Source organism: Saccostrea cucullata, unplaced genomic scaffold (assembly GCF_032062105.1).
Source record: "Saccostrea cucullata isolate Sc308-1 unplaced genomic scaffold, CSIRO_AGI_Scuc_v1 ctg5770, whole genome shotgun sequence".
Taxonomy (NCBI): Eukaryota; Metazoa; Mollusca; class Bivalvia; order Ostreida; family Ostreidae; genus Saccostrea; species Saccostrea cuccullata.
In genome coordinates this window covers 46,467-58,077 of record NW_026939913.1, presented here as the reverse complement: position 1 = coordinate 58,077, position 11,611 = coordinate 46,467, and the positions used below count along the sequence as shown (strand labels likewise).

The following is an 11,611-nucleotide window of genomic DNA, read 5'->3' as shown; positions in this document are numbered from 1 at the left end:
AAAAGCTAATGGCTGCTGTTAAAACGGGTTACAGAGAAATTCTCAGTCTTGGTCCGACCTAAAGCACACTTAGATTAATTACTCAGATTTTTTCCAGAGAGTAATCATGGCAATATATTTTAATTTCACGCAAATACATATGACCAAAAAATATCAATAATACTTATTTATTTCTTTCATTAAAATTATTCTTAAAATCTGAAATCAACAATTTTAGTAGAAAGCAAATCTGGCACTGAAGTTCGGGATTTTCTTCAGTTTAAGGGAGTATTCTTTATTTATGTGAAGATAATTCGCCATTTTATTTTTTTTATTTTTTGATGTCAAAAAATATATTTTGTGATATGAAGAAATTAATTTGAATTTCTTGTATCAAAAAATCATTTTGTGATATCAGAAAATCGATTTTTTTGATATCAGAAATTCGAATTTTTGATATCAGAAAATGACATATTTTTTATATCAAGAATTCGAATTTCTGATATAAAAAATTACATTTTTTGATATCATACAATTCTGAAGATTTTTTGATATCAGAAAATGATTTTATGATATCAGAAATTCGAATTTTTGATATCAGAAAATGATTTTACACACGTGTATTTAGCTCACGTTTTGTTAATTATAATCATATGTGCTGCATAGATTCAAGAGAACAGCAATTCTTTTCAGAGGACAGTGTTGGATTCGTGGTACCCTGCAGGAAAGGTGACTACATTGTGGGTCTCGGACGCACTCAGTCACACGTTGACTGGAATTCAAGAAAAGTGACAAAACTTCATGAAGTTGGTCAGGGAACAAAGAACCGATTTAATGATGGAAAATGTTATTCCAGAGGACGAATTTTGGCGGGTAAGAGAGATGGGTATTTGATGTTAAAGCAATGCTCAGTCTTTGTTGTTTACTTTATAATTGATGTTGCATCCAATTGAAGGAACAATGGGATATGAATCGGAACCAGTCAATCCAGAGAGAGAAAGGGGATCTTTATTTCGATTGGACGTTGATGGATCCCTACACGCATGCCTAAATAAAATCAACATATCCAATGGGTTAGCATGGACTGCAGACAACAAAACCATGTATTACATTGACTCTCTGCCCAGAAAAGTGTATGGATTTGATTATGATGTTGAGACTGGGAACATAAGTAAGAAATGCAATGTAATAGAGCGAAAATTTATATTAATTAATATTTCATTCACCTGGTATATATTTTACAGTAGATACACCGCTCAGACATACTAAAAGAAACGTTTAATTTACACATGCTCTAAACAAACTACCAATAATCATTGTCAGGCATTGATGTGGACTGAACCTAATACTGCAATTACAGGACAAAATTCATTAAACATTGGTTAGATCAAATTATATATACCATAAAAATGTATTTTGAATTCGCATCTACCTCGCTCTCATACAATACCTTTTTCATATATTTTGTTCTAACTTGCAGGCAATCAGAGAGTGGTCGTTGATTTTGGGATGGGGACAATTCCCACGCTGGGGTTTCCTGATGGAATGTGTATTGTTACAGAGGACAAAATTTAGGTGGCGTCTTATGGTGCTGCCGAAATTGTTCGATTTGATCCAACCACAGGTAAGACAGGAATCATTGACATAGCAGAATTTTTATATCGTTTTTTACTCAGTCGCAAAATTCTAGCTTTGCGCGTCCTTTTTTTTATCAAAACACATTGAGATAGAGGTTAACTCAGATGAAAAAAAAACTTTTCTAAGAATTAAAGATATATAATTTAAATATTGTGAAATTGAGTGTAAATCATTTTTAAAAGAAGGTTATATGAATTTGAATTTTTTTTAAAATTTTTATTTGAAACCATCTTTAAAAATAGAAAAGATGATTAAATAATATTCAATTGTCAGTCATATCGATCATACAATTTGCATATCGTGCAGGAAAACAACTGAGAACTGTTGATATTCCCGCCAAGAGAACCTCTTCCAGTTGTTTTGGCGGGAAGAATTTAGACGAGCTTTACGTGACATGTGGCGTGCAGGGGTCAACAGCTGAAGAGAGGGAAAATACCCGCTGACGGGATCCGTGTTCAGAGTGACGGGCCTTGGAGTACGAGGTCGTCCTGCTCATATGTACGAAGGATAGAATGAACAAGGGTATTAAAGAACATTGATGGATGAAATAACATGAAAAGACATAGGAATACTTTTTTAAAACTAATTAATATTGTTTCCACAATTGTACATTTTTATTTTGCAAGGAGCTAGGATTCATTGGAATCAGGTCAATAACCTGTATCACTAAAAAAAAAGCTTTATTTATGTTGGCAAATTTATTAATATTTGTTTTTTTTTCTCTGCCTCTGCAAAATACTAATACCGCAAACTTGGAGAATTAAAGGAAACATGAAAGTATTTGACCTCATTACTTAGCAAGTTTTAAAATCTCGATTGCCTCGCTCCGTCGGTTTATTATTACACATGTGCAGCACATGTGTAAAAATGAAAGGAGGGAGCGACAGTGCAGAAAACATGAACAATACACATACGTCTCAAATCCCGAAAAGTTAAAAAAGATTGACCAATAATTTTGAAAACAGTCTGATAAAAAAAAAAACTTTTACCTTTACATACTCCAATTCGTTGTTTGTGAGTTTTGTAATATAAGTTGAAGTCACAAAACGTTAACAAAAACGTTTTCAAGTGCCAGTATGTTTCGGACACCAAATTCATGGTAACCTTTGTCTGCCTTCCTTACAGGGCAGTAAATTCGTTAACTTTTCGATTTATGATATATCTATCATATATTATGTTATTTTGCCTCTCTATATACGTCACTTAAAACAAAAAATCGAATATATATATCTGTACACGAGTTTCCCTTTTTGCATATAAATAAAACAGAAGCAAAGCTAGCTAGGAATGCCATGATCGCCAGGTTAGCAGAAAAGTCATAAATGATAAATATGTAAATACTGATACCTTGAAATTTAAGTGTACGTTTTAAATACATGATAGTTTTGTTAATACTATGAGATTCTTGTGAAATTAACAAATGGTAGCATTGTTGCTCTTATAGACTTACGATTTCTGTGTAAATATCGTATCTCCTTCAGGAGACCCGTTCTAGACCACGTGGACTATGCTTATACAAAACTAGAGGTACTACGAGCATTGAGCTCACTAAAATGACTTAATGATACTCCCGCCTCCCATATACATGTAAAATATAATGGCAGTGTCCATGTTTTGCTATGGGTAAACCAAAATGTGTGTCGGATCATGCAGAAAGTAAAACAGGAGGTGCACAATGGTATTATGTAATAAAGATTCTTCACAAAGTCTCATCAAATTTTATTCAGTGATCTATAAGAGGAGTTGTGTATAAAAGATGGGTACTCCAAAGCGTAACAGACGCTGACATATCGATTAGTCTATGCCCTCCCGCTTTTCAAGCGGGGGGGGGTATAACAATAGGTCATCTGTAATTAAATATTTTGCTCTCTCTCCTTCCCTATAAATGTACATGAACGCCATTCCCGCTTAGCCAAAACCAGTCATTATACACATGTATAAAATTTCAAAATTTTGGCTAAATTGTCCGCAGTATGCAACGATTTACCTTAAAGCGATCTTTTTAAAATTCTAAATCTTTCTTAAAAAAACTTACGCACGTCGTCAAAACGTAGGTATTGTTGCATAATATTTAAAGTTGTGAAAGGAATGACAACTATTTAAGTAAAATGTATGTAAGTGCACACGTAAATAAATATATATATATGTTCCACCTCAATCGTTTGTACCAACGTTATTTTCCTTCTAGGTAATTCGAACCTTAGTTTAGGTTGTTTTATCCTAAACAATTATTAGTTTATAATAAATAAAATTGATTTACTGAGTCAGTTTCTGTGATATTGTAATGTCTTATATAATGAAAATTATCATCTTAATTTGTTATATTGATTTTTCATAAAATAATTTAGAAAAATTTAAACCATCTCTGTTCACAACCATGTTTTATAGTGTGCTCCCTTTATGTGGTCTTGAAGCATCATCACAGATGTGCACAGGTAAACAAATGTTTATTTTTTACTCTTTTCTATCTGAGATTTCTTTTTTTTTAAGGATCGGAAGACAAATAAAAATGGTGACTTTAAATCTCCCTCATGTTTGTCCTAATAGCCGTTTAAATATTTGATTGTTAATGATTTTACCTTTTGCAGATTTTTTATGTATTGAAAAGTGAAATCGATTTCGGTCGGAAATGGAGATCCCGGAACAACTCCTGGTATGTGGATCTTGTCATAACAGTTTGGAGTCACCAAAACTTTTACCATGTCTTCACACTGTATGTGGGAACTGTCTGGCTACGAAAAGGGAAAGCCTAACAAAATGTACAACATGTCAACAACCAATAGAAGGACTCGATACTGTACCCTCCCTACCCGATGATAAATTCAGTCAAAGTCTCATTGATTTCGCCCTAATTCCAAATGAAACTGATGAGGAGACAACTGAATCTCTTTCAAAAGTATTGAAAGAGCTTGAAACGCAACAAAATGCAGTGTCTATCGACCTGAAAAAATTGAGGGTTAAGTCAGAGGAAGCGAGTTTTGAAGCATTTAAGAATGAAAGAGATTTCTTCAAGTTGAAGAAAAAAGGCGAAAATGAAATTAAGCTTAAAATAACGGACTTAAGAAAACGGTTTGACAAGTATCTCCTGGATAAGGAAACTGAAATGATGGAAGAGCTAGACAACGCCTTGAATGATGAGGAGTTTGACCTTTCGCAGTCAGTAATTTGGAATCGTTCAGTTATGGGGTCCATTGAAAACAAGGAAGAACTGCTGAATAAGTGTAATCTGCAGTCCTTAACCTCGGCACCCAAAGCTATGGCATACGAGAAGGTCTTAACGGAAATGAAAGACCACATATCACATATTGGAGGATCCATCTCAAAGAAGAGTCCTGCAAAATTGGAAGTCAGTTTCAAATACAACTCAGATATTGATGATGTGTTCACAAAGCCAGTAGGAAGTATTGAGATTCGGAAATCTGGCAACAATAAAGAAGAGGAAGTCAAGAGATTGTTGCCCACAGCACCATTTGAAAATGGTCCTTACAAGAATGCGGTTTACCTTAGAACATTCCCCTCACTTTTACCCGAGGATAGCAAAGGATATGTTGTAGGGATAGCATGGGTACCTACGGACCGTCTAGTTCTTGCCGACAAATGGAACGGGAAACTGAAGCTATTTCATGAAAGCGGTCGTCTCATTAACGTCATGGTATTTGCAGGAGGAGAGCCTACAGACATTGTTTACACCAAGGGTACAAACGTCCGTCATTTATGTCTCGTCACCATTCCAAGCGGGAGAGTTATTATGCAAGTTGCCGTCGAGGATAATATCATGAGGTTGTCAAGCCGTATTGCAACTGTAACGGGCTACTCCAGCATTGCATACGATAAGGTTTGCGCTAAACTTATCTGTGGTGTCTGTCAGCCCTACGGAACTCCAAGAATTGATATTGTCAGCGCCAATGGTCTGGTAGAGTTCACCATTGCCACCGATTTACAGCGAAGACCCCACTTCATTTGCCCGCGTTCTACTGACATTTTCCAAGGTATCATTGCTGGTTGTGATTGGCAAAAGAATCGTATTCTGTTCATTGCACGTGACGGATCAATCCGAGGGTCGTATTACGGAAGCCCACAAGCCCCGCTTATGAACCCTGTTGGCACTACACTGGACGGCAGGGATCATCTTTTGGTAGCAGACAGTAAAAGAAACAAAATACACATCGTTTCTTCTTCTGGCGATCACTTGGGAAGTTATGATACTAGTTATCACGTCAATGACCCTCGCGAGATTAACGTTATAGCTCACGAGAATTCAGCGAAGTTGGCAATTTCTCATGGGGCGGGATATGTGAGCATATACCAACTTACTGACGCTCTCCCTGAAGAGATTCTAATGTCAGGTTCAGTTTGGTCAGAGGGTTCATACAAACAATGAAATTTCACAGGCCTCAGTGATATCTCAGAATGGTATAATAGTATAAGATGATATAATGAAGAGACCCACAATAACTTTATATAACATTACATACACGTGTATTTTATACTGCAAATTGTACGTCAGCTTTTGTTAGGGGAAATTCTGCATATTGTACTAGCTTAAAGGGTATTGGTTCATATAAAGTCGATATTTTTAAAATTCAATTCTGTATGCATTTGTATGTATTTCCTGTCCCTATTATCTGACGCATATATAATTATAATACTCAGTATTCATTTGGTATTGTTATCATTAAAGATTTATTACAATATTTTCACAAAATTATTTATATTTAAAATACGTACGTAGAAAGTAAAAAGTTTCGAACGAGACAATTTTTCTTGTGCAACAATGACCCAGCATAGGCAGTCGTTATCCACATTTTACTGTACGCCTCTAAATCGAGGTCAGCGAAACTAATACTATCATTCCAATAACAGCGTGTCACTTTGCTTAACAGAGCGTGGTAATTTAACATGTTGATATCCGTATTACTCACCGATTGGATGTTTGATTTCAATGAAAGCAATACTACTTTGCATATGAAATACAGAACCCAGCAATACCATTTACAATATTGACCAATCGTATTGAATGATTGTTTACGAGAATGCAGTCAACAGTAATCACATGTGGACAGGCAAAGCAAGAGTTTATCCTTATAATGATGGAATTGATCGCTATATACAATATAATATATTATTATAATAGTTTCAAAGTATAGCCTTACTTATTTCATGCTTTAAATATTCTCTTTCGTATCAAAATTAACTCCATTCTGTCAAATCACAAGAAATATGACACGTGCATTTTGCTAGACAGTGAACAGGCTTCAAAGACTGACCACATGTTGCCGGTGACTACAAATGCCGCGCTGGTAAACAATCATTCAATACGATTGGTCAGTGTTATCGGGGAATTGTTGGATTCTGTTTTTTTTTATATGCAAAGTAGTATTGATTTCATTCAAATCAAACATCCAATCGATGATTGATATGTTAATCAATTTGTGAAATTTTTACCACGGTTGGATGGTCAATCAAAGCCCGTTTACTGTCAAAGAAAAAGCACGTGCCACATTTCTTGTGAATTGACCGAATGGAGTTAATTTTGATACGAATGAGAATATTTTAAGCATAAAATAAGTAAGGTAATAGCTAGAACAGTCACAACCTTGAAGTAGGTCAAAGGACCTGAAGGTATGCACTGTAGACGCCTATACATGATAAAAAAAATTCCAATTCTACGGAACACTGTTCTTGTTAAAAAAGATCAGAATATTGCGAAAGAGGAATTTTAATTGCACATAATTTTTTTTTATTGAAAAATGTTTATATGATAAATGATAAAATATTTTAAAATTGATATTTTGCAAGGCAGTTTTGAATGCAAAAAAAATTGAGATAAATAAACTGATAAATAGGTAAATAAAATTTGCATTACGCATTTGAATTTCAGAGCCATGTCTGTAGAATGTGTTAAAAACGGTAGGGGAAGGGCCCCACTGGGACAGTGCTACCAATACATTACTCTATGTAGATATTTACGATAATACTATACACAGATATAATCCAGCAACAGGGTCAGATGACAAAATTAAACAAGGTAATAGACGATGTTTGTAAACTCAAAAGTATGGCTGTCCATCGAGACCTTTAACGTAATAATTTGACCGTTTCATAAAGTTACATAAAGTGTGAATTTTCGTGAATACGGACTTCCGGTAATGGCCGTGTGTGGTATGCACGTTTAGTGGACACTTGGTGTGTCTTCTTGTGTAATGTGGGCAGCAACATTATGACAAAAACATTAGGTATATGCAGTTGCCGTTTTATGACAATTTTTAGACGCACAGTGTGCTCAGTGGTTGATATCTAAGAGTTGAGCGTCGTGTGAACTGTGAGACAGAGTGAGTGATTACTTTTCAATACTTTTCATCTAAAACTCTCCTATTGTATCCACATCAAAGGTTCTATCAATTTGTATGGTTATTGTATATCTGAGCCATGTCAACAGAAAACATCAGTACCAGATCAACCAGTGGTAAGTCAACAAATACCAATAAATCAAAATCGGTAAACACGAGTTTGAGCGAACATGAAAAACATGAGAAACAATCCAACCATGACGAAACTTTAAGAAATATATTGGCGGATCTTAAATCCCCCAAAGAAAGTGTTGGAAAAAAACAGTTAAGACGGAAAATGTTAAAGATATTGTTGGCCCAATAGTAAGAGAAATTCTGTCTGATCACAAAAAAGAAATGGAAGAACTCATTGAGGTGAAAAACAAAGTTCTTATTGGTATAATTGACTCACAAAAGACTGAAATTGAGGAATTAAAAGATAAAATGCGGGTGATGTCTACAGAAAATAATGAACTGAAAAATTTAGCCAGGGCAGCAATGAGTAAGGCAAACTGGAATCTACAATATTCCAGGGAGTACATTGTGAAAATTCACGGAGTAAAAGAATTGCCCGAGGAAAATGTCACACAACTTGCACAACATATCATCCGTGAAATACAGGTGTAGAATGGCAGAAAAGGGTATCATTGACCGATAATAAAGAAACTTAGGAACAATTCCTCCAAAGCAAGAATTATGAGACATAGATATTATATCCCAAACGGACTACTGTAGATTCCTTATTTTTAGCGAGTACTTGTTATGGCGAACTAGCCCTTTAACGTCAAATCGCGAGAATAATATTTCGCGAATGGACGGTTGATCGACAGAATTTACATTAATTTCAACACCAAGAAAATTAAAGCGAGTACTATTATTTCGCGAGTGAATCTTTTCGCGAAAAATACGCGGAAATTAATTCCTCGCGTTTAATTAAGAATCTACAGTATTATATCCCATTTGGGCGATTGGTCCCACCCTGTTCCAGCAGGTCTCAAAAACTTCCGTCTGTTAATTTTTATGGCAATAAATTCTTATCTGTTAAAGTGTAGGCGATATCACTAAACGCAAAGATGTTTTTAACTACAAAAAATGTAGAAAATGAGGTTAGAAATATTTGGGGATACCAATGCTACTTTAGTTCCTATACTTCAAACTCAAGAGGGGTAGCAATACTTTTTAATAATAATTTTGACTTTAAAGTTTGTATCGAAAAGGGTGATAAAGATGGAACTTATCACATTTTGAAAAGTATGCATAGATGGTCACGAGGATGGTTAGATTTTTTTTTTATAATATCTGAGTCATTGCTACCTTGTCTTAATGCATGTACAGTTGAACCAAGTTACAGGTCTGATCACTCTATGATACATGTATCTATGGTTTTAACTTTTAAGGGTTTCAAAAAGGGAAGGGGTCTTTGGAAATTTAACAACTCCCTTCTTAGTGATAAGCAATACTTAGAATGTATCAGAGATGTTATCTCAAAATCGAAAAAGCAAAATACACTTCCTGTTTATGATCATGATAATCTTGATACTATTCTAGATGAAAACATCTATTTTACCATTGACGATCAATTATTTCTAGAAACTCTACTTATGGAAATAAGAGGAAAATGCATATCATACTCTGCATATCTAAAAAAGAAACAAGTTAATGAAGAGAAAGCATTACTCGAAGAAATAAAGACATTAGAAGAAAATATTTCTGAACACAATGTGGTGGAAATGAACGAAAAAAAGCAAAAGCTAGGAAAACTTAGAAACCACAAACCTCAAGGAACATATATAAGAAGTAGAGCAAAATGGGTGGAAGAGGGGGGGGGGGAACCATCTCATTATTTTTGTGGTCTAGATCTAGAATCAAGAAATTTTACTATTAAAATAATTCCCCAACTTGTTAAAGACAATGGGGAGATAACTCAAAACCAATTTGAAATTTTGGATGAAACAAAGCAATTTATACTCTACACCTTACAAAGAGTTAAAAAAAAATGACTTAAATTCTGAATTAAATTTCAAAAATATACTAAAGTTATCATTAGATAAATGTGCATCTTTGGATGGTAAAATAACATTACAAGAGGCTTCTAATACACTTAGCAAAATGAAAGCAAATAAATCACCTAGTTCTGATGGGTTCTCAGCAGAGTTTTTTAAGGTCTTTTTGGCGATTTCTCGGAGTTTTTGTTATTAGGTCAATTAATTATGCTTATGAAAATAATAGTCTGTCAGTCACACAGAGACATGGAATCATAACTCTTTTGCCTAAAGGAGAAAAACCAAGACAATATCTGAAAACTGGCGTCCAATTACACTCTTAAATACTGTTTATGAAATAGCGTCTGGTTCTATTGCAAATAGACCAAAAACTTATCTGGATAAACATCAATCCTGATCAAACAGGTTTTATTACTAACAGATATAATGGGGAAAACGCTCGGCTTATCTATGATATAATGCAGTACACTGAGGTTGAAGAAATTCCTGGTCTTCTACTACTTATTGATTTTTAAAAAGCCCTCGATACTGTTTCATGGAAATTCATACAAAAAACCTTAAAGCCGCTTAACCCAAAACAGGCACATATTATCTTACACAATAAAAGTACGTTATTACATAGATAAAATATAAAAATAAATTATAAGATTGGTTTAATAGTTTATTATAACAATCCTCAAATGGAAAACGCATATCAAAAACCTTACTGACAAACAGTAGTTCCTGACGGAAGTTAAGATCTGTTGTGAAGTCAATTTTGAAAAAATAAGTTTATCGGATATATCTAATAATGAAGATAATTCAAACCCGAGTATTTTTTTTTCTCTATTATTAGAAGCCTTAGTCATAATACATCGTTTCAAAAATAAGAAATTAATTGAATATAATCCATAGTAATTTTTATATTAATATTCATATTTAAAGAATAAAGGAAAATAAGATATTTTATATGATACGGAGCTAAAATATTGTCCGTGTACAGGTAATATATGTACTTTGTTGTGAAAAAAAATGCTCGGGTTTGTTCTTTATGAGATAAACATGTAAGCGATAAATTTAATTTTTCGAAGGTGATTTCACGCGATATCAACAATGATCAACATAGGATTATTTTTTGTGTGACCTAACAAAAATTATTTTTTTAACTTTTGAATTTTGATATTTTTTTAAAGAAAAGGACTTTGGGGATATAATTTGACAAAAGTTGAAACAATTTATGGACAATTATTTTTCAAGAAGAAAATCGAATATATATTTTTAGCGTTTAGAATCGGACCAAGCGGCTTTAACATATTTTCAGTTTGGACCTGATATACACAAATGGGTAAAATTATTCCACCATAATATAACTTCTGCTATTAATCATAGTGGCAATCTCTCAGCATCATCTTTCAATATCCATAGAGGCAGTCGACAAGGGGATCCGTTATCACCATATATTTTTCTACTTCGTTTAGAAATTTTAGCTATACAAATAAGAGAAAATAAAAAAAATTAAAGGAATTACTGTATGTAATAATGAAAAGAAAATTTCACAACAAGCTGATGATACCTCAGTTATCCTTGATGGTAGCAAGGAATCACTTTTAGAAACAATCAAAGTATTAGAACATTTTTCAGATATATCGGGACTAAGAGTTAATTTTTCGAAAACTAATACAG

General features: G+C 33.8%; 1 protein-coding gene across 1 annotated transcript; it reads left to right on the top strand.

Annotated features, from left to right (window-relative positions):
• The first annotated feature begins 4,208 nt into the window (after positions 1–4,208).
• On the top strand, positions 4,209–6,311 carry LOC134254279 (uncharacterized). The gene has a single exon (XM_062736818.1). The coding sequence runs from the start codon at positions 4,247–4,249 to the stop codon at positions 5,996–5,998; it is 1,752 nt and encodes a 583-aa protein (XP_062592802.1). The 5' UTR covers positions 4,209–4,246; the 3' UTR covers positions 5,999–6,311.
• The last annotated feature ends 5,300 nt before the right edge of the window (positions 6,312–11,611 follow it).